The sequence below is a fragment of the Helicoverpa armigera genome, chromosome 7 (genome assembly GCF_030705265.1).
Source record: "Helicoverpa armigera isolate CAAS_96S chromosome 7, ASM3070526v1, whole genome shotgun sequence".
Classification (NCBI taxonomy): domain Eukaryota; kingdom Metazoa; phylum Arthropoda; class Insecta; order Lepidoptera; family Noctuidae; genus Helicoverpa; species Helicoverpa armigera.
The window spans coordinates 5219834-5247029 of NC_087126.1; the positions used below are offsets into that span (position 1 = coordinate 5219834).

Here is a 27196-nt window from a genome sequence, read left to right on the forward strand (position 1 = left end):
TACTTAATAAAAATAAATTAAAATATATTATGTAGTCATAATTAATTTATCTTACTTCTAGATTTTAGTAATATTTTAATACAACTGTGAGTTCTCATCAATGCCAAAGCCATGATAATTGTAATAAAGATTATTAGACATAATTCTTAATATATTATTTCAGATAATAAATTCCTTAAAAGATAAATATAAATTTTAATATACTTAATGCCTATCTAAATTCCTCTTGTAGATTGCCATAAATGGATACCATTTATGATATTTGAACAAAAATTTTACAAATTGCGCATGAGTACGTATGTCTCGAATTCAGCTTAAAGGATTACACAATCAATTTGCTACGTCTTGGCTCGCTCTCTTTGTTCAATTGTATTCGGAAGAGTAGTCGCTTTAGTTTCAGGGAGGAAATAACAAAGAATCGCTGCGCTAAATGCTACACTACTGAATATGAGTATAGACACCCATTCAATACCGATATTTACCACAAATGGAGCAATGAAACCTCCAAATCTCGCGAACATAGAAGCAAAACCAACTGCTGTATTTCTTATTACAGTCGGGAATATTTCTGACGAGTATAAGTAAACTTGAACAAATGATGTGTAAGCTCCTATTAAACCAATTATCGCAAATGCTAATGTAGCAGCTCTCATATCACTAGGAATAAATATGAAAACTAATAAAGATACCGCCGCTGTCGTGAAACTGGATATGATGCTGACTTTTCTTCTCAAGTACAGCGTGGCTATGATGACTATAATCAAGCCGGGAGTGAGGCACGCCGCAGAGAGCAGCACGTTCAAGTACAAGTTGCCTTGCAGGCGCCCGATGTACTGGTTGATGCCGAAGAACGTGTGTGAGCAGAACATCCATATCAATGCTGTTATGATTGTGTACACTCGGATTTTTGGAGTTCTGAACAAGTCTATATAAGTAACTTTCTGTTGATTCTTGCTGTCGTTCTTGTTTAATAATTCTACCTTTTCAACAATTGCTTCAATATTATCGGTTGGTCGATTGTTCCTGCAATTTAAATGAAGCATGTGTTATCAGGTGCATTATAAGAACGTGAAAATAAAATGTGACCGGTAGTACACTTACTTTTTAGCTATGTGTGTAAGGATGTCAATGGCTTCCTTCTTTCTGCCGACTGTTATCAGCCATCGAGGAGATTCGGGTATCAGCCAATAATATACAATTACTATGACCCACGGCACTGACGTTACCAGCTGCAACTGTCTCCAATCTCTCACAAAGTATGCTATTATTGGAAGCGTGAAGTAAGCTAGTAGAAAAGGCATTTCTTGAAGTCCGGACAGATAGGGCCTGAATGATTTTCCACACAGTTCAATAAGCAGAATGTAACAGCAGAGCATTGTTCCACCAAGAGTTACGCCGATCAAGAATCGGCATATCATAAACAACCATAAATATGGAACCACTGCCGACACAGCTACAAACACTACTTCGAAGAACAGTGATATTAGCACTACTAATTTTCGACCGTGCCTGAAAACAAAAAAACACTTACTAAAAGAAGTTTGTTCCTTCTTGTGAGGTAAGTAAGCAAATAGTATGTATCAAAATGTTTTGGTGAAGTAATATTGGAATATAAATTAAATTACATACATATACTTAGGATTTGTATAAAATGTTACATGACAAAGAAGAAATAAAACAGGTAAGTTTATTAAAGTTTGCGTAGGCACCTACCTGTCGGAAAGATATCCAAACAGTAAACTGCCAGCCAATATTCCAATTTGCATCATTGACTGTGTCAAACTAGCAAGATATGTCCTGTTACATATAAGGTCCCATTCACTTGTGACCGAACTGACAATAGTGCTCGTGTCATATTCCGGGTTATTACAAGGACAATAGTTAGTCACATTGTTGTCCAAGCACTTGTACTCCACACTGGGTATTATAAACACAACATTATTTAATTGATATTCAGATGGAAATCGTCCCACTGAGATTAAAAACAATATCCACGTTTGATATTTTCCAAAACGACCAATTGCTGTTTCTATTGGGTCTTCATCCATTTTGTCCGACTGAAATCACAGATCCAATTATTTGGTTGACTAAAGAAGACAATAAAAATGTTTTATTAGAGGCTGGGTTACTTACCTTATTACACTCACGAATTTGTAGATAGCTTTAGCAATTACACCATGTCTAAAACTTGCTCATGCTACAACTTAATTGACATTGGTTAACGGTTCTTGTACAAACGTGAATGAAAGCCGGCTACCTTGTCTAACAGTGAGATGCACCGTCGCGCATGATCACGCAAAATGTAGTGGCATACTAATCTCATAAATAAGTATTTTATCAGAACCGGTCGCGTCGCGAGATTAACAGATTACATTGTTATCTTAGGGTATGACACTGCGAATTTACACTTCTAATTTGAGTAAGGAGTACCTACTATTACTTAATGTGTTGATGCCGTAAAGGAGTTTCTCGTTGATAATCTTGGTCGACAGATTGGTCAAAGTATACGAGCGGTTACTCCCAGCCACCGTTGGTGCGGGTCTGTGGACGATGAGTTTTGGGTAGCTCAACGTCCCTCCGTCTAAAGACGACAGCCCCGAGTCAGTGGCGCGTTTCGTTCCACGCACTCCTCAAAGAGAGTCAACAAAGCTTAGAGGCTTAGGGCTTAAGCCTGCCAGGTCTGCGGGATTGTTCGAAAGAGATGATTTAAGAACTCATAATCTAATACATATAATAATAATAATGCCTATCTAACTTCTTTTACTCGTGTATTACATAATTTTATTGATTAAAAAAAATAACACTAGTTTACATGACTTTTGTTCATGAAATGGAATACATACGGTTACATTACTTTGGGTATCTACATCTCGGAAAAAATATTTAAAAAAATCCAGCACGTCAGGTTTTTGAAATATTTATTAAGAAGATTTTTACAAAAAACACATCTAAATAAACGATAGACAGTTAAAAATGGGTAATTTTTGCTCTTTTTTTATAAATATTTTCATCTGTATCTCTCACAACAGACCAACAATAGTCCCCTAGCATGTTTTCGTCCCAAAAACCTTGATAATTTTGCTCAAATAATTTTAAATCTTGGTGAAATCGCTCACCGTGTTCATCACTCACACTACCAAGATTTTCTGGAAAAAAATCTAAGTAGGAATGCAAAAATTGAATTTTTAGTGACATATTTACACCCATACGCTCATAATTATGCAATAAATTTTCAACGATCTGTTTGTAATTATCACTTTTTTTATTGCCTAAAAAATTTTTAACGACACTTTTGAAAGAGTTCCAGGCTGCTTTTTCTACATCGGTTAAAAGGCTCTCGATTTTTGTATCGTCCAATATTCTCCTGATTTGAGGACCCACAAATATCTTCTTCTTATCTTCCTTTAATTTAGCCGCAGAAAGATTCGTAAATACAGAGCAGAGATATTGAAATGCAGGCTTGGACTTATCCAAAGCTTTGGTAAAATTTTTCATCATTGGTTTACCAAATTTCAGTGATCTATTTTTACCTGAATACCAGGAGCTGAGGACCAATCTGCAATTAGTGGAACCCAATTTTTATCTTGATTTGACACCGGAAATCCAAAATATTGTAAATAGGCTTCTTGCAATGGTTTTGTTAAAGGGAAACCACGATTTAACTGAACAATTTTCCCACAAACATAACAAAATCTATCTGGATGTAGTTTACACACTCTAGATGACATTTTTATATAAAAATGAGACTTTTGATTCACACAGTTTTTTACAAAACAGAACGATAAACGCATTTAAACAATTGCGGGTAGATAAAAAAAAGTCATCGATATCTCCGAATTGTGACGTGCTACGGAAAATAAAAAAATATTTTTTTTGTAACCATCCATAGCCTACTTAAATAATATAGGTTTCATTTCATGAACAAAAAAAAAATATTTTTTTGTAAACTAGTGTAATCATTAATTGTGTAGTAAGAAAATAAATCTAATCTACGAAGATGAGTACCTACTTATGAAGTAAGAGACAGTATATCTAGGTATCTAAAATAATATAACGGATTAGTAAACTGTTGTGTTACATCTCAGCTTGCTCTCTTTGTTTAATTGTATTCGGTAGAGTAGTCGCTTTAGTTTCAGGGAGGAAATAACAAAGAATCGCTGCGCTAAATGCTACACTACTGAATATGAGAATAGACACCCACTCTATACCGATATTTACCACAAACGGAGCAATGAAACTTCCGAATCTCGCGAACATGGAAGAAAACCCGAGTGCTGTATTTCTTATTACAGTCGGGAATATTTCTGACGAGTATAAGTAAACTTGAACAAATGATGTGTAAGCTCCTATTAAACCAATTATCGCAAATGCTAATGTAGCTGCTCTCATATCACTAGGAATGAATATGAAAACTAATAAAGACACCGCGGCTGTCGTGAAACTAGATATGATGCTGACTTTTCTTCTCAAGTGCAGTGTGGCTATGATGACTATAATCAAGCCGGGAGTGAGGCACGCCGCAGAGAGCAGCACGTTCAAGTACAAGTTGCCTTGCAGGCGCCCGATGTACTGGTTGATGCCGAAGAACGTGTGTGAGCAGAACATCCATATCAATGCTGTTATGATTGTGTACACTCGGATTTTTGGAGTTCTGAACAAGTCTACATAAGTGATTTTCTGTTGATTCTTGCTGTCAATCTTGTTTAATAATTCTACCTTTTCAACAATTGCTTCAATATTATCGGTTGGTCGATTGTTTCTGCAATTTAAATGAAGCATGTGTTATCAGGTGCAGTATAAGAACGTGAAAATAAAATGTGACCGGTAGTAATCACTTACTTTTTAGCTATGTGTGTAAGGATGTCAATGGCTTCCTTCTTTCTGCCGACTGTTATCAGCCATCGAGGAGATTCGGGTATCAGCCAATAATATACAATAACTATGATCCATGGCACTGACGTTACTAACTGTAACTGTCTCCAATCTCTCACAAAGTAAGCTATTATTGGTAGCGTGATGTAGCTTATTAAGAATGACACTTCAATAAGTCCAGATAGGTAGGGTCTGAAAGACTTTCCACATAATTCAACGGCTAGTATGTAGCAACTTAGCATTGATCCACCAATAGCTACTCCGATCAAGAATTGGCATACCAAAAGCAACCAAAAGTATGGAACTACTGCTGAGATGATTATAAATATTACTTCGAGGAACAGTGACGTTAGCACTACAGATTTCCGACCAGACCTGGAAATGAAATAAGAATTAACATGACCATCTTTGAGTTTGAGTTTTTGACATACATTGTATACCAAATAGTGTAAAGAAATCATTAAAAATCACCTGTCGGAGAAGTAACCGAACAGTAAGCTTCCAAACAATATTCCAATTTGCATCATCGATTGTGCCAAACTAGCAAGATGTGTCCTGTTACATATAAGGTCCCATTCACTTGTGACCGAACTGACAATAGTGCTCGTGTCATATTCCGGGTTATTACAAGGACAATAGTTAGTCACATTGTTGTCCAAGCACTTGTACTCCACACTGGGTATTAGGAACACTACATTATTTAATTGATATTCACATGGAAACCACCCTACTGAGATCAAAAACAATATCCACGTTTGGTATTTTCCAAAACGACCAATTGCTGTTTCTATCGGGTCTTCATCCATTTTGTTTGGCTGAAAACATTAAGACTTAATTAAATTTAGAAAAAAACTTACGTCCCTAGCACACGGGATAATCTCAATTATAGAAGCACTTACCTAACTTTATGGATTCACAAACTCGTGGACGTCCTGAGCAACGTTGCTGACGTCCTAAAATTACCGTTCAAAATTTTGATGCACTATTCAATTTTCATTGTTTACCAGCGCCTGTGCCTTATTAATTGTGACCGGTGACTCTTACAGTGATAGACTCATGCATAATAAAGATCACAAAAAATGCGGCAATGTCATAAATAAATATTTTATCAGAATCGATCTCGTCATGAGATTAAAAGATTATATTTTTATCTCAGGGTACTTGCCCGGGCGTCACCCTGCATGGAACTCAATGGTTAGTCTACTCCAGACGTCCCCCAACGTCTTAATTGATAAATTGTAGTGGACATAAACTAATAGTGAACACACACATGTCAGAACCGACCGCAGCAGCTATAGAATCTTTTTTTGGAATCGGTCGCGTCGCTAGAATCTGGAAGCATCACAACAAATCAGATATGACATTTGACAGAGTCGATTCTTTCGCTGCCTGCACGAAGCTACAGGTCGGTGACCGCCCATCGATTCTGACAGGTGTGCGTTCACCATTAGATTCATATAGACTCCAATTATCAATTGCGACTTTCGGCTCAGAGCTTGCCCAGCAGGGGTCAGGTTGGTTGTAAGTAAACATTTTTGGGTTCATAAATGGCTCCAACAAGAACATGGGTGAGTCCGTAAGATTCTTCCTGAAGCTAAACTAAGAACAGCCAAAGGGGTAATTAATTTGATGATTACCAACGTCCCAAAAAGTAATTAGATATGGTATGGTACAGGTACTGTAAATATACACCTCCAATTTGAATGAAAACAATAATGATACTTTTATCAAATAATTTAGAGGGCCTAGCACAACCTAATATAAAAAAAGCGTAACGTACCTAAAGCGATTTGAAAGATAATTGCGTTCAAGGGCGTTAGAATTTATTTGTCATTTGTTCTGCTTAGGTCAAGATGATCAATCAATTATTGTGTGTGTGTCAATTTTATTTTTAGATATCACAGAACAATGTTCTGTTCTGAGAACATCATCCCACTAACTTTTAATGAAATTTTATTAATGCACCTTTATAGTAACGTACGTATTTGAAAACGGACAAATACCGCACTAACTGCAAATAGTGCTATAATTTTTTTTATTAAAGAGCGAGTTACGAAATCCAAGTCCTAATTATTTTTTTTCTTAATAGGTACTTATAAAGATTTTAATGAAAATTAATAATTTAATAATAAGAATTCGTTCCAGCACTTTATTTCATGATAAAATCTATGCCATGAAAAAATCTTGTATTCACAATCCGTCTCTTTATATTGATTTGTTTAATATTGTATATAAAAACGTCATAACTAAGTATTCTGCGACAAAGATTATCGGCAAAATAAAAGATTCGACCTTCAGGATTTATTTTCATTTCTGCATAACAATAAAACTGTCGGTAAAGATCAATTTTATGGACAATTGTGGTATCGTTTAGATATAACATTTTATATACATACTTCAGTAAGCATTTATAGCTTTTATTCTTTTATCCTATATATACTAAATACTTTTATACGATATTTACTTATTATAAAAATTGCACCAATCATCCCGTGTAAATTAGCGAATGCTTATCTCGGAAGACAGTTTTTATTTTGGCCTGTTAAATAAATGATAGCAATCGTTCTACTACACTATTGCATGATCTCTTTACAGTGAACTATAAAAATGATCACGAAAAAGAGTAAAAGACGTTTTTAAGGTCAAAACAAAACGAAACTATTGTGCAGATATTTTTCTAGTCAAGACTCTTTGTCGATTGATCATTGATGGTATTTTGAAAAATATTTGAGGAAGCACCCGTTTCTGGTTAAATATGACCTATATACTGGCATAATTGAACACCTGGTACTTGGATACGACATTCAATGAAGAAATTAATGAGCTATAAATGCACTAAACATCTGGTACGTGAAACTTTAAGAATACGACCGAACGTAGCAGTGTGTTACGCCCCTGATAAACTTATTGCAGCAAGTGTCACAGACGCCATTCGCTTTAATTTTTTCATTGGAAATAACCATTGTACATTCTGCGACTTTTAGTGGTTCTTCAAGTTACATTTATAGTTTTCAAGAATTTTCATGAGTAACTAAAATCTGCACTCACTGTATTTTTGAACAAGGTAAACTATTTTGAACTATTGATTGTATAAGGTACCTTATGACAAGGAGCATTCTACAATTATGTTTTATTATAAGGTAATTAAAGGGAGTAACTGCATTGTTAAGTAAAATTAATAAAAGTGGCCATCTAATACACTCATTTTTTTATTTATCACAGCCTATAAAAATAGACTTTTTGTAGCTTACACATTCTATAACTTATCCTATAGGTAGATTTCATAAATACATTTCTGCAAATATAAATTAATTTACAATAAAATGTCAATAACACTTACAATTAATAGTCTTTAAGTTAGATGGGTATTGTTCTCACGCACTCACATACTGATACAATTTGCGCACAACATCACACAGATCTAAAAATACGAATACTTGTTAAAGCCGTGGCATAATTTACGCTTCGCCTTCTTCTAATGTGTCAGGTAGTTTCTTCCCGCAGGTTTCGGGGAGAAGGAAACAGAGAGCAGCTCCTATTAGAGGCACAATGCCGAAAGCTAGTGGTGGCAACCACGCGCTTGTGTGCGCGAGAGTAGCCACGAACGGGGCTAACATGGAACCTATTCTAGCAACTGTTGACGAGAGCCCAACACCTGAATTTCTCACAACAGTTGGGAATAGTTCGCCTGCGTATAAGTAAACGGTGGCGAAGGATATGCTCAGGCCCCAAAGTCCAGTGCAGCCGAGGGTCAAGTGGCTGACGCCGGATTGTGGCACCACAATGATGAGGAGGCAGCTGATTCCAGTCACACAGTTTGCGCTGATCAGTGTGATCTTCCTTCCAAGCAGTTTGTTCGCGTAGACTGACATAATAGTGCCGGGTACCTGGAGACAAGATATTTTCATTAGATAAAACTAAAATTACTATACGTATGCTGATAGAACCAATAATTAAGAAGTAGGTACTGAAATAGGAGCCAAAAGAGTACCGGAGACGAAAAAATATAAGAACCTACGTACAATATAAGTATCTACGTCACGATAAATACATACAAAAAATATCGTAGAAGGGGTCGTCTGAGATATATGGTATATAAAACATATCAAAGAGAAGGTGAAGGTTGTGCTGGACAAGGAAGTTCAAGAATTAGCACATGATAAGCAGAAACGAGCAGGGCATAGTGAAACATTATAATTACTAACACCTTGTAACCTACCTATGTTCACAGAATAAAGAGCTTTGACTTTGACTTTAACGTTTGTGTTTATAAGTAGGTTACCAGCGGAATATATTTAATTTATAAGATAGTTACTGAGACATTACTTTTGAAAATTTTACATGGACGATTTTATTCTTTGAGTAAAGGTTGATCAGTGATTGCAATTTTATGTGCGTGTCGTGTGAAATTTCACAGCGTGATTTCTAGTAATAAAGTTTAATCGGTGGCGGGTGCCTGTCGTTAAGATAACAAATGTCAGCTAGATTATTTCGGGTAAAACTGGTTATGATAATACAGTCAATAATTTTCCAGTGAATTCATACGTGAACTTATGTCTGAACTGACATTAATGAATTAATGTTTTTTTCCTATCGTAAAAAGTGCGATAAAATGTTTTATGATTTTGTGAAGCTGAATGTTGTTCTTTGCAATAAGTGTTTTATATTAAAGTTTTGACTTTTAATATTGAAATTAAATGTAATAAAATAAAGCGCTGAAATATTACCTGAATGGAAGCAGAAATAGCCACATTAGTGAAGATATTTCCAGATATATGGCTCATGTACTGCGAAACGCCGAAGAAGCAGAGTCCGCAGACGAACCAGTTGAAGCAGATGGCTATAGTGCGCGTGCGCAGGCGAGGCGTGCGGAACAGCGCGAGGAACGACGCGTGCTCGTCTTGCTTCGCTCCCACGTCCACCGCCATCTTCTGCGTAGATGACGCTATTCCTTCTGTTGGTCTACCATTCCTGAAATTGAGGGTTTCATTTAAGAGGGAGAATAGATGGTAGGATATTTTACAAAAATGCAGTTGAGATTGCAATAGGTATAGAGGTAGATGCCGACCGTGCTTAAGCCGTTACAGTAACTAAGTCAAAATAGTAAATAGATAATGATAAAGAATAACGAAATCGATCATTATGCTTCACACGGTTAAGACAGATAATAGGAAATCGGAACGGCTTTCTACCTCGATACCAATTGTTTTCACGTAACAGTTTACTTTTTGCAAGCTGACGACATATTTGTATTGCGTTCGTGTTCCTTTCTTAAAAAGCGAAAGTGCATTATTTTAGACTGTAAATTCGTTGATATTCTCACCTCTTTGCCGCGACTTCCATGATCTTGACGGCTTCTTCGGTTCTGCCAGCAGTCAGGAGCCACCTCGGAGATTCAGGCAATAAGAAGTAGTAGCTCAGGAACAATACGGACGGCAGTGAAATCGCAAGTTGGAATGTACTCCAATCCCGGAGATAGTAAGCGAATAGAGGCAGCGTCAAATGTCCCAAGTTGAACGGTATCTGGTATATAATTCCCACAGTATCTCTGTATTTCGCTCCAATCAGTTCCATGGTTAAGACGAAGCTGGTGACCATGGTGCCGCCAGTGGCGACGGCAAGGAAGAAGCGGAGGGTTGTGAACATGTACCAGTTGACAGAATAAGCAGTCGTTACTCCTGATATCAGTTGCAGGAAAACTGCTGCTAAGAATGGATTGCGCCGGCCAAATCTGTAAAAAAACATTAAAGGTTAAACAAAAACTTACATCTGAATTGAGAAGAAAAACATCTTTCATGGCTACAATGTGTTTGTAAAGTATCAGTAACAGTGTTTTGCAAATAAGTTCGTCGTAACGAAATGTTTAAGAAAAATCACGTTGTTTTATTTAAGTGAACCATTGAATGTACCATTCGTGAATCGTGTTTTGAAACGTGACTTCATAGGAAGTGGTTTTAAGTGGTAGGTCCAAGGATTAAACATTCAAGTTATCAGTAATAATAGCATTGACCTGTCTTTCGATATCAGATCACCCTTTCAGTTCTCTTATCAACGATAAATTGTTTCGCTCGTATGCAAAGGATGCAATTAGGTGCATTTTATGAGATGTCATGCACAATAGCCCAGTGACCCCTTAACGAAATTCGTTAAAGTAATCTCATCCGGACTGTAGTGACACGGCAGCGTGCAGCAGTAAGTGCAGGATGTGCCAATTGGATGATCATTGATATCAAGTGCGATTCAAATATCTGATTCAATAAATTGTAACTAACCTGTCTGAGAGATGGCCGAACATCATGTTGCCGACGAGGATGCCAAGCATGAAGATAGTCTGCGTGAGGTTTTTGAGCCATTGTCTGTCACAGATCAGTTCCCACTGCGATATGATTGTTTCTTGGAAGACACTGTGGTCGTAGATATAGCCTTTGCAATCCCTTTCACAGACATTATCGAAACCGTCTTTTGGTGTAATCGGGGCGCAGCTATAATTCATTGGCGGTGCGAGGAATATGATGCTCATCTGATGCCAGGCCACGGGGAACTTGACAAGGAATACGACTAAGCATACCCATATTTGCCACTTCCCGAGCGCTCCAATAGCTTTCGTCAAAGGATCCTCTTCCGTCGTCTGATTTTCAACGTCTTTCTTTTCGTTCTCCAACACTGAAAGTAATAATTACTAATGAAATACTCAATTCTTCGCGTAACTGACTGAATTTAAACAACATAGGATCGCGGTTTCTTTCTATTAGTTTCATGAAGATTCGTGAGCACTACCTATTGCACCTTTACCAACTATGTCCAAACTTATAAGCTATTTTATAATTAACCGGTTCTTAATTTTATTTTTAAAAATCTCTTGCCATATAAGTTAATTTTATTAGAATGTTGTTGATATGTTTTAAATTATTGATTTGTCCCACATTAAACCTGACCTGGCTACCTGATCCCAGCAATAAATTTAAAGTTCTATTTTAAGATTATTGCAAAATATTCTTATATGACTTACATATTACAGTAATGTTGTTATTATTGGATGCTAATTCGCTTTTAGCAGACATTTTAAAATCACGGAATTTTGTAAATTATTATAATATAAACTTTTTTCAATGCGTTTGCAACACTTCGCAAGATCACTTCGAACTGCTGAATATTAACTGAGCAGACAGTATCGTGATCACAGATAGGTAAACCGCTGGTGGGTCAAATCCGTCACCCCGAAAATTGGACGAAGTCCGTCCTAAAAAATGATAAGATGTCACCTTAGGGTCGCGTGTGTTCACATCACGCGCCCCAATATAATAGCGGGGTGATGAATTGATAACCTAATTAATTTCAGATTCTTTGATCGCTCAACGGTTTTTAATAATATTAATTAACTACTTATTTGAAAATAAAACAAATAAAATTCTCATAAGTACTGTACAATGGCCACCTACCTAATATAAAGCTAGAATTCCGTGGGTCGCGGCTGACGCAGCCGCGCGCGGCTTACGACAGTCGTCGGCCGCGCGCGACAATAGTCAACATATGAAAATGTATGGCGCCGCTGCCGAGGCTCGCGACAGTCGCGCGCGGCCGACGAATTTCGTGAGCCGCGCGCGGCATTGTGTTGAAATTAGTAGATTTTGTTCGTCCGTTCCCTCTAGTCGAAGTGCTAATTGATATCCTTGAAGAAGAAAAGGATGACGTGTTGCTGTGGCTGTATTATGAAAATAGATTACCAATCTACCCTATCTTTAAAAAGTAGAAATGATGAAGGATACTACCAAATACTGATTCAAAAGCATTTGTATTGTAATAAAAACAAAAGGAAGTTTTGCCGACTAAATAAAAAACAATTCAATTCTGGTTTTACTAAAATTCTATAGATGTTATTAAGCGCTAGACCATGTTGAGATGCATACGGCCGCGCGCGGCTGTCGTAGCCGCTATCCACGGAATTCTACCTTAAAAGGCAGATCTCAACTTTTCTTGCTTTCTGGCGGATGTCCACTTGTCATAAGAAAATTACAATGAAGGGAGGAAATGACGGGTCAATCTGTCTCAACGATAATCCGTGAAGGCTATGTTTACACGTATGTAAGTGCATTAGTGCGGTCATTCGATTAAGCACGCAAGCCGCAGCGTCTTTAGGTACACTATCATATTTCTCCCACGTGTTATTTCCACGAGGATGATGCAGGTACCTATAATTACTTGCCGACCATAAATCAAACCAGTAAAAACTGAATGTTTTTGTTGATATTAGAACCGTTTCCCGAGTTGATTACTCCATGACAACGACAAAATCTCAAGAATAACAGACTGTCATAAAAAAACAAACACCCGGCTAAGAGTTGTGTTTATAAGGAAAACTTGTTAAAATATTTAATGATAACCTAACACTCCGTCGCATTTATTTTGTTTGTATTAGACGCAAAATTACATACTTCTAAATTGGTATCTAATTAGTTGAATCGATATTTTAATGAAATTATCATAACAAAGATGTACCCAAAGTCGGGTTGTTTATTTGTGTTATAATTAATTTGACCTTTGTCTGTGTATGGTCGCTATCGCCAGGAGTCTGCGCGACGCTGGACGCGTCAATCTTCGTTATCAGTGAAACGAGGAGCCAAGCCTCCACGCGACACCAGATAAAGTTAATAATTATTTAGTATTCGTTGATACGACAATATTGAGTCACACTTACGTAGCAAATTGCATGCATTTTGTGCCAGTAATTTGCCATCACTTATGTATTGTGTATCAACTCTTAAATATGCTGATTGCAATGATGTGTAACTAATTAACTATAACGCAAATATAATCTATGGCTTCTTTATTGGCTTTAATTATTCGAAGTAAAGTAGAAGCATATTAATCATACTTGCAAATCATGAGAATCAAATGGTTGGCACCGCAGTCACAAACAGTCATTTAAAAAAAACTAATCTATGAAGCAAACTCAGAGCTTTTTCCTCCTCCAAGATATCCGGATTACTAGAATTTTTTGTTGTTATTTTGGTTTTAGTGTTACAAATAAATAGGTTGGCGACCATTCACCTCGCAGTAACTGTGAGCTTGATTTTGATTGACGAGAAGTTGTTTTAAATGCGAAGTAGGTACCTAAAGTGTAAAAAATACTTAGTCTCGCGTTTTATCGTTTTTCATTCATTGGTATTTTGTTATTAATGTTGTGTTTGATATTGATTAATAATAGATAAAAAATCTTAGCATCTAACTTTATCCATAAAAATACAAAAATTACGAGATTTAATCCGTCTTGATTTGTTTTTTTTCTATTTTGCTTGATGATGTGACTATGAATATTTCGGATATATAGCTACCTAAAATAAACATATGGTTTTCTATTATAATTAATTCTGCTTTCTAAAAGGGAGCTATTTACCCACACCTGTTTTAACCAGTCTGGCTCGTTTCAGCTAGTCTTTCTCGTCTATTATTTTACACTAGGTACCTATTTATGTGAAATAACTTTCCCTGATAAATTATAGTCTTAAGTATGCCACCCAGGAATATTGTCATTTTTCAGATCGGTTCAGTAGTTTCGAAGCGTTTAAGGTGCAAACGTAAAAAAAATGAATTAGGTAATATTAGTACAGAAGTAGGTAATAGACCACTTTAAGGTCAGTGCAGCGATTTTCGTTTTGCTTTGAAGAAATGAATTCTGAATAGTGAATATATTAAATTCTAGGTAGCTGATACGTTAAAAGAAAACTTGTTATGGATAACTCACTAACATATTTGAACTTGGCCTTTGAAATTCACCTTTTCAAAACTTGTCTGATGAATACAAAATAATGTAAATCAGGCTTTACCACAAATAAAATACCTACATATTACTACTAAAAAGATTGTCATTACAAAGTGCTTAACTCTTTTTAAAAGAATCAATTTAATAAAGTTCACTAGTTACTGCAAATAGAACTTCTTAGTAATAAACGGTCGTTTTCATGCATAGAACATGATCACGGACAAAAGCCTCACTCAGTAGAAATGTTTAAGTGAAGAGTCGTGTTTAAGTAGCACGCACAATCTGGAATTACAAATTAAACTTGGGAACGGTTATTTCTTGCGTGCTAGAGAGTCGAATTTGCTCACAAGAAGGTTCATTTTCTTATGATTTTATTAAAATACTTCCTAGAGTCGGTAATTATAATAGGCAACTCTTACACACTAAAAACATGCTATATATACACCTATGCATACAATTAATCAATGTTAGGTTTGAGAAGTGTCGCCGCAAGCCTGCGTTGTATGCGCGTGTCGGCGTGTCGGGATGGAAAACTACAATGAGGGCAATCACCTCGCGGTGGAGGGACTCATTATGTGCAATCTTGAAACAAATTACTTTTTTCTTCAATAATAACCATTCCCAAAAATATTCAAGTTTTATGGCCAGCAAATTGAGCACAAGCGGTCTGACCACTTCTTTCAGAGATTACGGATAACGAGTTGAAACTACACAATTATATTTTTGAAAGGTGTTCACAAAGTTAATAAAGGATATTTTGTTTACTAGAAAGGTGAATGGTTTATCAAACTTGCATCCTTCAAATTAATAGCCGAGTTGCCTTTGATCCTGGTAATCACACAATAAGTCCAATGTTTATTTATTAATCTTAACGATAAGTTCGCATCGCATGTAATGATGTAATGCAATGTTAACGTCTCATCAGCTCAGGTCAAAGTAGTTTGATCTTAAGTTTGTATCAAATATATCGGAAGTTGGTAACTCTTGCTGTTACGATCTTAATACTCCCATAAAACGTCAATAAAATATCAAGAAGTATTTAAAAAGGTATCAGAAAGAAGTCGACATTCGCAGATATTTTGCGGAAACTACCTCGGTCGGTGTAATGTGTACAGGAACATTTCCTGGGAATCCACGAGCAAGGACAACCTTTATTAATTGTGTTTAATTTACAACTGTACATTTGATTTAATTTACATTTAATTAAGAGTTGATAAGATTTTCAGGAAATGCTCACATGAGAACATTTTGATTGTAGCTTGCATGAAAACAGGTTTGACATTGCATTGTAAATGTAGCTAAGTGGGTATGGTATTGTAATGTACGTTGGAGGAGGCTTACATGCTTTGCAAATATTTTTGAAGATGAATAAATTGTAATGTTGAATTAAATTATGAATAGCAAAAAAAAAAAACAAAACAAAAAAAATATAATTTGAAAATTTACGCTAATATTATTTAGAGACTAAGTTTGTAAGGTTGAGAGAGTAATCTATTGATCTATTGAGCTGAGAATATGGTCTTTATGAGAGTCACATATTTTGGTACGGGAGGATTTTCCTCAGGAGACGAGTGGAACCGGGCGAAACAGCTAGTGTAACGAAATTGTAACAAATACAAAACACGTAAAATTATGAACCAACTTCGATGAATTGAAAAAGAGAGTTTTTGCTTGATTGTGAAATATGACTGCTAATACTCCCAAAAAATCGCAAAGAATCGAGAACTCCACCATGAACAGCTGAAACGGGCCACTAAATTAGGTATACACAGATAAGTAGAACACTTACTTTTGTGTGATCTTCGATGTAGGGGTGGATCAGAAGTATGTCACACAAACGGCGAGATATAAGTGAGTGGCGAGCGGTCGCACCGTTTGCAGCAGCGCTCAGCGCCGCGCTCCAACACGAATTGACAAACAGAGGCACGTGTGCAAGTATATAGACCCGACACGACACTCCTCTGACGCTGTGACGTCACGGCGACGTAGAAAACCCTGTCAAAAACCTGAATGTACCATCATAATCTCAGCAACACACGACTGGAGTCGACAGTCGACACTCGTTAAGCTCTTGCTGCGCCCACTTAGAAGTTACAGGAAAACTTGCAAACCAGTTTGAGGGAATCTTTTAGAAGGCGTAAAATTGTGATGCATAATTTAACATATACCTACTTCTTTGTTTTGGATATAGTGTTAGCGGTATAATTTGCCGACAGCATGCTAAAATATTTAATTAAAATTTTATTTCATTTTAAACTGCGGTTTTTGTTAGCGGTCTGGTTATTTGAGATCAAAATTTTAAGAAAGGTCAGACATTAGTCGCGTGGTTCCAAAAAGTGGGCTTTATGAAAATATCGTCATGAAACTTTAATGACATCCTTTCAAAAATAATACCTAGGTAATCAGCCGAGGAAATTAGGTTCATGGTGTACTTACCATGTACTTAGCAGACAGGTACACCTACTAAGACTAAGACTATGTGATGCCAAATAAGGAAACTGAGGTTTTTACTATTAGTAGGATAATATGTTATATCAACAAACACGTTAAAGTATTTTATAAGTAGGTAAGCAACTGCATAGGTAACTAATGTGTAAATCGAACTACCTATTCAAAATGAAGAAAATACCTAAATATCAAAGAAAATCGCTTCTCTAAGTAAACTTTTTTCTCAGTTTACTTTTGTGTGATGAAAACAATAAGCACCCATTAGTCGTATAGGCGGCAGTGCTAACATGTTCATTATTTGGACCGATTTTTATGTTTTTGGAGTCCGTAAACTAACAACAACTTGCACTTAGTTTCCCTATAGTACTTTTTCAGTTAGATCCTTATGTATCAGTGTTACTTCTTCCTTGTATTCTGCGATATACCCCTATATTATCGTGATCGTTCAATTAAATCATTCAAACTTTAAGGGCTCTAGAGTAGATAATTTTGAATGCACACGGGCGCAACATGAGTTAGAGACGCCTTAAGACAAGGGTGATAAACGAAGAAGTTAATATTGTTAACCTTTTCCTTAAAAAAATCAATACCTACATTTTATTATATACTTAGTTTATTAAATTATTTCAGTGAGATCCGAGATTGAGGAAGGTTATAAGGATAAAGTCCTAATCCACACTTTCTTTGTGAAGCTTCACAAAATAAACCAGAATTGCATTTTATAGGTTTCTTGGAAAACCCTTTTTTTAGATAAATCCTTTTTTAGCAGCATATTTTAGTCAAGCGGGGTGTTCAAAACCGGAATTCGAAAAAGCGATATTTACTTAGATTTTTCAAAGTTGAGTAATTTTTCTCAAGCCGGTACTTGACTGTTTGTTAAAGAGAAATAAACAAGCTAGGTAAACGATATCTACCTGCAAAATTTCACACGTTGTTACTTCTTAATTCTGTGACTACCTAACTAAAATTGATGGCTGGACTTTGATCGCGATTATGATTTCAGTGTTGAAATAATAGCTTTAACCGAAAACATTGCTCAGTTGTATGGTAGATAATTTCACAGTGAAAAACTCAACGGGGCCATACGATGCACTTATGTATTTCGATTTTTTCATCATACTGTGTTTCGGAGGGCACGTTAAACTGTAGGTCCCGGCTAGTCAGAGTCCAGTCAGTCTGACACCAGTCTTACCAAGGAGTATTTATTAGGTTACCCAGACAACTGGGTTGAGTTGGTCAACTAGGCAGTCGCTCCTTGTAAAGCACGGGCACTCAGCTGCATCCGGTTAGACTGGAAACCGACCCCAACAAAGTTGTGATAAGCCTCGGGAGATGATGACTCTTCACTACATAGTATCTATAAACGAAAGTCGCTTTTTCTGTCTTTATATCCCTATGTAAGTATGCTTAAATCTTCAAAACCACGCAACGGATTTAGATGCGTTTTTTTTAAAATAGAAAGTGATTGAAGAGGAAGGTTTATAAGTATAATAACATCCATTAAATAACATTGTTCCCGTGCGAAGCCGCGGCGGGTTGCTAGTTATTAATATAATGAAGAGGAAACATTTCTATTGTTTCTTTGTACTGTAAAAGGCTCTGAAACTATTAGATTCTTTCACTATTGGCACTATTGAGAAGCGAGACTATATATCTCCGACTAACATAGGCTACATTATATCTGGGTAAAATGCAGGAGTTCCGAAACCATGGGTAAACAGCTGGTATCAAATATGTGACTTCCTATGGCTTCTATGGCTCTATTAAAGAGATATCATAATTTTGGACAGTACATAAGTTTTCTAATTAATTTTATACCTACCTAGGTATATACAACGTTGATGTGATTATTTGTTGGGAATACTGTAGCGAATCCCTCGATGACTATAGCGTGGCGTACAAAATACAAAATATAAATCCCTTTTGTTTTCATAACTACGTCACATTGTAACGTTTTAGTTAAATTAAGATGATGCTGTGACGTACTTTTTATGTTTGTTTTGGTAAGCTACCTAAATTGTTAAAAATACCCATACATAAGTAGCTTAGATGTTAATGTATTTGGGGAATTACCAGCCTTGCCTATTGCAAATTAACATTCTTATAAACATTAGTGTAGCAGCCATAACAAAAACATAGGAAGTGTTTTAATAAGAAGACCTGTTTTACAAATTCGCGCGAATAGGTAGGTCTGTACGGACTATGATGGTCGATGTGGCCTACGCTCCAAAAAAATATCGCGCGGTTTTTGCGCTTCTTCGGACCTCATCAGTCAGGCCCGGTCCCCGTCTGCAGTTTACTTAAAAGTTACTAAGCTGTCAGTTGTACAGGTTACCGCTCTTACTTGCTTATTCCTACCTGCCAAAATTACTCATATGAGCCGCGAGTTTAGCCTAATGTTGTTCTCACAAAACTGAAATATATTTATTCTTTTAAAAATCATTTAAACTATTGTAAAAACTGTGAACAGGCGTGTATAAAAATGGAATACCTAAAAGTACAACATTTTCTTAAACACCTGGCAATCATTGTTTTTTTTTTTTTATAAATGACACCACATTTTATACCTGTGATTACCTTCCTACTTGGTAGGTACCTATCTAATCTGCCATTAAATCTAGCTATAAAATATGAAATCAAATATTAGTAATTGAAACTATTATATTATTAATATCTATAAGTAGTTGAGCTAAGCGCTGAATAAGGAAAACGTATAGTCCGTTACAACTGCGTGTGCAGCCATGTGTACCAAAAAGTTTATGAGAAAATCCTACAAGTCAGACTTGTATTTCTGGTTTCTCCACAGTAAAACGCATGGAATTAACTTACGCAGTACGGTCAGCAACCAAATTTCAGTCACACAATCATCCTCCGAGTTTTTTCCCAACTATGTTGGGGTCGGCTTCCAGTCTAAACCCGATGTAGCTGAGTACCTAGGTACCGAGATTTACAAGGAGCGACTGCCCTATCTGACCTCCTCAACCCAGTTACCCGAGCAACCCATTTTCACTGACACAATGAAAATAACAAAGTCACTATTATAGTAATCTGTGCTAAAACCCAAAAAATATGAAATTCTTTTAGCCCGTAGGTAAGTAAGTAATTTTTAATGAAAATGTTAATAAAATAAAAATTTTAAGTGTAAAAGTTATACGTACCTCAAATTACCTACTATAGAGGTAGGTACTACCAGCTTAGTTAAGGGATTCTTCTAATAGAGTAAAAATATGTTTCACTAGATATGATTTTATATTTTTACATTATATGTACCTATTTATGTAAGTAATCGAATTTTTACGATAATTTAGCTTATAACTGTTTATAAAAATACACTAAGTAGGTATTGCGTGAAATAGGCAAATTTTCCTCCATATGCATAACTTACCTATGACGCGATAAATTTTTCAAAGGAGACGCGATTCAATCTTAAAATTACAATATAATGGGCCTTATAAGGAATTGAAATACCTACTAGACAGGTAAGTACGTAGGAAACTGCAGGTACGTCATAGTGAAACAGTTAACATAATAAGATTAAGAATAATTATCCTAAACAAACTGAAGTGCTTTTTTTTACTTATTTCAAATTGACCTTTTACAGGTTCTTATGAAAAGTCAAGCTAGTAGCACGGTTACAAGGAGTTGGTCTCTAACAAAGAACTGGCAAGAAACTCCATGGACATTCTTTTAAAATAACTGCCTTGTGTTCAAACATGACGAGTGACAGGGAAAAATGGAAGCGGAAGACATATTGCGCCGACCCTAATTAAAATTGGGAGGGGGTCAAACATTCTATATATGTTATTAAGATATTGGAAGATTAAATTAATTATATCCAGGTATGTATTAGGTATGCACTTTTATGATTAGTCAAATAACATATAAGTATGTGATCTAGGTTATTGAGCAAAAAAGATCGATAGTTGTATGCTACACGTAATAATCTAGGTATATTCAGGTACCTAATCGAAAGCTTTAGTAAAACTTGTATTGTACCTAATGTATAGGTAATCAGTTAAGTAATATCAGTTACAATATACATCCTTAAAAAGTTATTTATGTTATGTCACATTTTTCTTATAGGAAATCCCCTGGCGCTAAAATCAAGTAGCTCACAAGTCTATGCATCTTAACCAGTTAGGTATAATTAAATAGTTGTCTTACATTTATTAAGCTCGACTTGAAACCAGTGGCGGCTCTACCGTAATGGACGCTGTGGATGCCCACAAACCTATTTACTTATGATGTCACATTTTATTTTCTTTTTTAGGTTCTCCTCCTTTATGTAATGTACAGACGGCAGCACATCAACCTACGAAAATCTCTTTTTCTTCAGTATAAAAAATAGAAAATAGTGGAAGTTTAATGTTCGATTGATAAAATATCACAGATTCGGGTAGGTTGACCAGTCGGCATCTGTACTACCTCTATCAACTCCCTTATGTACTAGGTACCTCTATTTAGCTACTCCCTCATGTCCGTCGCAAGGCTTTTGCTTGACATAATAGACGGCTGAGCATCTTATATTGCCTTTCGTCATTTGTTGAGAAGCTATAACAATAGTACAACAGTTTTAGAATCCATCACCCATATTTTAACTCATTACAAGAATTCATGAGAAACCTAGTCGTTTGATTTACGAAAATGTTATTATTAGCTAACCTGTGGAACGATATATTGCAACCACCATAGGATTCACTTTTACAAGTATAAACTCAATACTTTTTCACCATTTTAGTAGTTTAAATTGAATTAATACAAAAAAATATAAACAAAATTTTAAATGCTGAATAGGCGCCAAGAATGATCAGGTTACCACTAGAAAATAAGAAAAAAGCAAAATACTAATTTATTTTCATTATGTTTTACGAATAAATGCGAATAAATTAATGCGATTGTTATTAATTTGTTGACTTACAATTGTTAAAATAAGATAAAAATATAAGTGATTCAATATTTACAAATTAAATTATTACGTACAATCAAGAATAAAAATAAAAATTATTTAAATGTATTACAATAACGCATGTAATTAGTATGTCGATAATAAAAATGATTAGTACTACTAGTGATTCAATTGTTTTTTTGGGTAGACAAAACTCTTGATCATATTTTTTTTTTTATGCTGGCAAGGTGTTAGAACGAGACACGCGGCCTCCTTTATAACTCTCCTCTGTGTATTATGCAACCAATTTAGTACCTCATTGCGTGGGAATAGAGTTCATTTTCGTTAATATATATTTTGATAGTGCGCAATCTTATTTAATATTACATCTATGACAGAACGTTTATTTGACAATGACAGCAAAATGACATTGTCGTCGCCCGCAAATCATCATGTATCTATTCGCGCCATAGATGTAATATAATAAACAAGATTGCGCATGCTCAAATATATATTTACGAAAATGAACTCTATTCCAAAGCAATAAGGTACTAAATTTGTTGCATAACACACAGAGGCAAATACGAGCCGAGAGGGATAGTTAGAACGGAGGCTGTTTGTCTCTTTCTAACACCTTGCCAGCATAAAAAAATGTTGTGATCAACAGTTTTGTCTTCCCAAAAAAACAATTGAATCACATATATTTTTGTCTTATTTTAACAATTGTAAGTAAACAAATTAATAAAAATAGCATTACTTTATTATACGAATAAATTATTTATATAAATTATTATTCTTAAAACATAAACAACATAAATTTTTATTTTGTTTTTTTTTCTAGCGTTAACCCTGAACATTCTTGGCGCTTAATCAGCATTTAAAATGTTGTTTATATTTTTTGTATTAAATCAATTTAAACTATTTAAATGGTGAAAAAGTGTTGCGTTTATACTTGTAAAAGTGAATCCTATGGTGGTTGCAATATATCGTTCCACAGGTCAGCTAATAATATCGTTTTCGTAAATCAAACCACTAGGGTGCCCATGAATTCTTGTAATGAGTGAAAATATGGGTGATGGATTTTAAAACTGTTTTACTATTGTTATAGCTTCCCAAAAAATGAAGAAAGGCGACAAAAATGGCTCAGCAGTCTATATATGAAGTAGAAATACGAAAAAAACAGTCTTCACTTCGAATCTTCCTGCTTTTAAACTGCTAATTCCCGCTAATTATTAAAAGCCTTTATAAGTATCTTAAGGTCACAAACTGCGTAAGTTAAAACTTCAATACCAATCTGCGTTTAATAATATTAGCAAATTCGGATTTGTATCACATAGCTTAATCTCATAGTCACCCTATTAGAAAGGGACAGACAGCCTCCGAACTAACTGTTTCACTCGGCTCGTTTTTTGGGTTTCTATGCGCAGTCCTGTTTACTAATATTATGTCTATGATTCGCGCATACTCTGTATGAGAGTGGGAAGGAGACAGCTATAATGTGGACTGCTCTATAAAAAAGAGGATAGCATGTATCTGCCGTTGCTATCATGCTCAATAACCACTGCACTGTTCATAATTTACCATTGGTTGACTTTGTCTTTGGCTGTCAAACAAGTGTCAAGTGTCACTGTCAGTGTATTGTAATTCATGGTTGCATTTTGTCTTTTGTAAACCACGTGTTTATTTTAGTTGTGGTTCAGAGCTAAGAAATAAGTTTAAAAATGGGTGTAATACAAAGAGTGAAGTTAGTAATACTCTTTTAAAAACTATTACTTTGTGTTTTATGAATGTAATATTTACACTACATCCTAATTTCACAGAAAGCCTACAACAAGGAAGGGGAAAAAAGTACTGCAATCGAAGGAGCCAAAACCCATTGAAGGGCCCAAACAAGCTCTATTTCTCCAGGGACGCAATCCTTCCGACCGCACACGGAAACTATTAAAGGATATCTATGATTTGAAGAAACCTGATGCGGCGTACCTTAGCCGTAAAAATGATTTTGTTCCGTTTGAAGATCCAACTCTCATTGAGAAGTAAGTTGTTATTTACTTATGTACATCGAAATATAGCTGCGAATAAGGGTGTCTAGCTGTAAGATAGTATGTGAACAGTTAAAGCCATAAAGCTATGTTTAAGTCGTAGATTACAGTACATTGTGTAAGGAGTTTTATATTGCTGTTCATGTGGTAATAATTTTGCAATTAATTGCAGGTTGTGCTACAAGAAAGAAGCAGCATTATTTGGAGTAGGCTCTAACTCAAAGAAGAGGCCTCACAATATTGTTCTTGGCCGTACATTTGACTATGGTATCTTGGATATGATTGAACTTGGTGCAGAAAACTACAAAGCCATGTCAGAATTCCACAATATGAAAGTGCTGGCTGGTATCAAACCTTGTCTGGTCTTCAATGGGCCAGCATGGGATTTAAACCAAGATTTGAAAAGACTGAAGTCACTTTTCACTGATTTCTTTCACAGAGAAAAGGTAAGTTGTAACCCGATGGTAGGAAGTGTAGCTAAGTCCTTGAGAAAGTTGTTCAAAGTAAAATTTTACTATTAATTGCAATATGTTTAAAGTAAAAGCTGCCTGCAAAGTTTGCTTAAGTTTAATAGTATAGTAGTCAGAAGCCAGTAAATCTGACACCAGTCTGATCAAGGGGTATTGGGTTGCCCGGGTAACTGGGTTGACGGGGTCAGATAGGGCAGTCGCTCCTTGTAAAGAACTGGTACTCAGCTACATTCGGTTAGACTGGAAGCCAACCCCAATATAGTTTGGGAAAAAGGCTTGAAGAAAGAAGTAAAATCCTCAATAACAATCTTCTGTAATATTATTTCCAGGTGGAATCAGTCAGACTGCAAGGATTGGAGCATGTCATCAGTTTCACAGCTACCGATGATGGCAACATATATTTCAGATCATACAGAATACAGTTAAAGAAGAGTGGTCAGAGGACACCCAGGATTGAGTTGGAGGAAATAGGTATAACTTCTTAGATTCATTTTTAGTTTATAATATTGGTCTTCTTGCTAGCTAGAATAATGTAGCATACCAAACCAGGGCTTTCAGGAGAAAAAACTTTTTATTGAACTTAAAGTATAATTGCAAAAAATATTGAGCTTTTAAGTATACTATCTGATATAGCAAGAAATTGCGAATTCTAAGACATACATAACTCATTTTCATCTAAATGCTCCCTTATCTATTTCTAGTATTGTTGGTATAAGCATAATAAAACAATTTGAAGAGAAGTGCTGCTATTTTATATTTTTGTATTAATTGTAAACATTTCTTTTCAGGTCCTTCAATAGATTTCAAACTAAGAAGAACTAGACTAGGATCCGATGACCTCTTCAAAGAAGCTTGCAAAGTGCCCAGAGAACTCAAACCAATCACAAAGAAAAACATCTCCAGAGATGCCTTTGGTTCCAAGATGGGTCGCGTCCATATGGGCAAGCAAGACATCAACAGACTACAGACTCGCAAGATGAAGGGATTGAAGAAGACTCCGGAAGAGAAAAAGGCGATGCTAATGAAGAGGAAGAAGGAAAGACAGGCTGCGAGACAAGCACAGAATGTAGCTGCAGAATAAAATACACGTTTGCTATTCCATTTATGAAAGTCTTTCATTTTCAATCTACTAGCTGTAGCCTGTGCGTCGTATTATCGACATAGCCCAATAATACTTCTTTGTTTATGTTAATAAATTTTGTTAGTGTACAGGTGTATCAATCACTTTTCTAACTTTTAGACTCCAGGCTGCTTTGTGAAAGTTTTCTTTAAACTTCAAAGCGATATTGAGCCGACACGGGGTTCGAATCCAAATTTTCGAGCACAGCGTGCTATGCTTCTAGATGAACACCACCTATAATTTCAGGTTTTCTGGCAAAATTATTTTTTTCTTCACATGTAATTCAATTACTTAAACATGTAACAATTAAAAAGTGTAACAGCCCTTTGTTGTATCGCCGCTATATAGCTTTGTTGTATAGATTAAGATAATAAAAGTACATATTTGAGAACCTTATTCATTAATAATAGCGGAAGCACTACCCATTTGGTACCAGCAGTAAATTAATGCAGTAATTCATAAATTAAAAGAGGGAAATGGCTATAACGACTTTTTGAAGTTGTGATAAACTTGAAAGATTATAATTAAGTAGGTACTGACCCTTTTTATATAAGTTTAGTTTGAGTTATGTTATGTTGCTATTGTTACACTACTGTTATCCATTGTCCTTCCTATTAATTTTAATTTCATCGAGGTTATTGATTATGATTCAATACTTGCTGCTAAGTAATTCTAACTGTATCTCTCTAAGTGTTGATAAAGTAAACTTCCATGAGCAATATTTGTCAATATTGCCTGTGATATAACAATACAGAAGCATTACCTATGTTTGCAATTCATCACAGGGAAGTTAAAAACACTCTAAGTGGTTTACCTATTTATGAAGTAATTAGTAACCAGGTACCTACCTGTCCTCGGACCTGGGTGGCTAGGTAGGTATAATCGTCCACGGAAATGTGGGCTCCCAAAACGGATATTTACCGATTAGGTCTTACATAGGTAAAGTGGACGAATAGTTACCTCACATAGGTACCCACCATCACCACATATCCTGCAGCCCATCCACATATGTACTTACATATTTATTTTATTAGTTTAACTTATTTAAATATATAATGAGGTATCATGGCGGTATATTATATTAATTTGAATAGGAAATGAGCAAAAAGGTTGCTGTCGAAGTGTGGTCGAGCCCTCACAATAAGTGCCTACGCATAATTAGTCACCTATTAAGTTTTGTACAAATGGAAAGGGTTCAATAAAAGTTGGATAAATTAACCTTTTGAACGTCAAACAGTGATTGTTAATTTCCGTTGTTTATCAATGCCGTACTCGTATGTAGTACCTACGACGGATTGTTCACGTGGGCTTTTAAAGTGCGAGATCTACTACCTGCACTACTGTTGGTCACTATTACCTATTATGACAATGCACATTATTTGTAAAAAAGTACCTAGTTTAAATTAAGTTTCAAAATGTAAAAAAAATATGTACATATTTTTATGCATACTACCTTATTTGTGAAAAAGTAGGTAGGTACCCACGATTATATTTTACTTCCGGTTAGACTTAGGTGCTTTTTCCGTTTCAAAGATAAGCAGTTTAATTTAGTTGGTCAAAAATTAGTTCGAACTTATTTGGGATTAACAGAGTATAACA

General features: G+C 35.6%; 4 protein-coding genes across 6 annotated transcripts; 1 reads left to right on the forward strand and 3 right to left on the reverse strand.

Moving 5' to 3' along the window:
* Positions 1-7: 7 nt before the first annotated feature.
* LOC135116575 (organic cation transporter protein-like) lies at positions 8-2466 on the reverse strand. The gene is made up of 4 exons (XM_021326038.3): positions 2134-2466; positions 1714-2057; positions 1102-1509; positions 8-1023 (listed from the first exon to the last, which is right to left on the reverse strand). Exons 2-4 carry the CDS (start codon positions 2046-2048, stop codon positions 339-341), a joined length of 1428 nt encoding a protein of 475 aa, XP_021181713.3. The 5' UTR covers positions 2049-2057; positions 2134-2466; the 3' UTR covers positions 8-338.
* Positions 2467-2612: 146 nt separating this feature from the next.
* LOC110370292 (organic cation transporter protein) lies at positions 2613-6043 on the reverse strand. Of its 2 annotated transcripts, none has more exons than XM_049847686.2 (4): positions 5772-6043; positions 5344-5687; positions 4840-5247; positions 2613-4759 (listed from the first exon to the last, which is right to left on the reverse strand). In XM_049847686.2, exons 2-4 carry the CDS (start codon positions 5676-5678, stop codon positions 4075-4077), a joined length of 1428 nt encoding a protein of 475 aa, XP_049703643.2. In that variant the 5' UTR covers positions 5679-5687; positions 5772-6043; the 3' UTR covers positions 2613-4074. The 2 variants fall into 2 exon arrangements, with proteins under 2 accessions (XP_049703643.2, XP_063891466.1); XM_064035396.1 differs by having other exon boundaries at positions 5344-5702.
* Positions 6044-8065: 2022 nt separating this feature from the next.
* Positions 8066-16592, reverse strand: LOC110370295 (organic cation transporter protein). Of its 2 annotated transcripts, none has more exons than XM_021326041.3 (5): positions 16422-16592; positions 11145-11535; positions 10196-10603; positions 9600-9843; positions 8066-8759 (listed from the first exon to the last, which is right to left on the reverse strand). In XM_021326041.3, coding segments are annotated over exons 1-5 (1473 nt in total). In that variant the 5' UTR covers positions 16423-16592; the 3' UTR covers positions 8066-8330. The 2 variants fall into 2 exon arrangements, with proteins under 2 accessions (XP_021181716.1, XP_021181715.1); XM_021326040.3 differs by lacking the exon at positions 16422-16592 and adding an exon at positions 11882-12039.
* Positions 16593-23569: 6977 nt separating this feature from the next.
* Positions 23570-25587, forward strand: LOC110370306 (ribosome production factor 2 homolog). The gene is made up of 5 exons (XM_049847690.2): positions 23570-23709; positions 23786-24001; positions 24180-24453; positions 24807-24948; positions 25266-25587. The coding sequence occupies exons 1-5, from the start codon at positions 23687-23689 to the stop codon at positions 25556-25558; spliced, it is 948 nt and encodes a 315-aa protein (XP_049703647.2). The 5' UTR covers positions 23570-23686; the 3' UTR covers positions 25559-25587.
* The last annotated feature ends 1609 nt before the right edge of the window (positions 25588-27196 follow it).

What these genes read in the sequence shown, in the direction of transcription:
- LOC110370292 (XM_049847686.2), bottom strand. Translation starts at nt 5,678, where the DNA reads ATGGATGAAGACCCGATAGAAACAGCAATTGGTCGTTTTGGAAAATAC. An exon ending in TTCGGTTACTTCTCCGACAG is followed by an intron (nt 5,248 to 5,343) that starts GTGATTTTTAAT and finishes TTTCATTTCCAG; the next exon opens with GTCTGGTCGGAAATCTGTAG. An exon ending in CTTACACACATAGCTAAAAA is followed by an intron (nt 4,760 to 4,839) that starts GTAAGTGATTAC and finishes TTTAAATTGCAG; the next exon opens with AAACAATCGACCAACCGATA.
- LOC135116575 (XM_021326038.3), bottom strand. Translation starts at nt 2,048, where the DNA reads ATGGATGAAGACCCAATAGAAACAGCAATTGGTCGTTTTGGAAAATAT. An exon ending in TTTGGATATCTTTCCGACAG is followed by an intron (nt 1,510 to 1,713) that starts GTAGGTGCCTAC and finishes TTTTGTTTTCAG; the next exon opens with GCACGGTCGAAAATTAGTAG. An exon ending in CTTACACACATAGCTAAAAA is followed by an intron (nt 1,024 to 1,101) that starts GTAAGTGTACTA and finishes TTTAAATTGCAG; the next exon opens with GAACAATCGACCAACCGATA.
- LOC110370306 (XM_049847690.2), top strand. Translation starts at nt 23,687, where the DNA reads ATGGGTGTAATACAAAGAGTGAA. An exon ending in GATCCAACTCTCATTGAGAA is followed by an intron (nt 24,002 to 24,179) that starts GTAAGTTGTTAT and finishes AATTAATTGCAG; the next exon opens with GTTGTGCTACAAGAAAGAAG. An exon ending in ATTTCTTTCACAGAGAAAAG is followed by an intron (nt 24,454 to 24,806) that starts GTAAGTTGTAAC and finishes TATTATTTCCAG; the next exon opens with GTGGAATCAGTCAGACTGCA.
- LOC110370295 (XM_021326040.3), bottom strand. Translation starts at nt 11,933, where the DNA reads ATGTCTGCTAAAAGCGAATTAGCATCCAATAATAACAACATTACTGTA. An exon ending in TAACAACATTACTGTAATAT is followed by an intron (nt 11,536 to 11,881) that starts GTAAGTCATATA and finishes TATTACTTTCAG; the next exon opens with TGTTGGAGAACGAAAAGAAA. An exon ending in ATGGAAGTCGCGGCAAAGAG is followed by an intron (nt 9,844 to 10,195) that starts GTGAGAATATCA and finishes CCTCAATTTCAG; the next exon opens with GAATGGTAGACCAACAGAAG.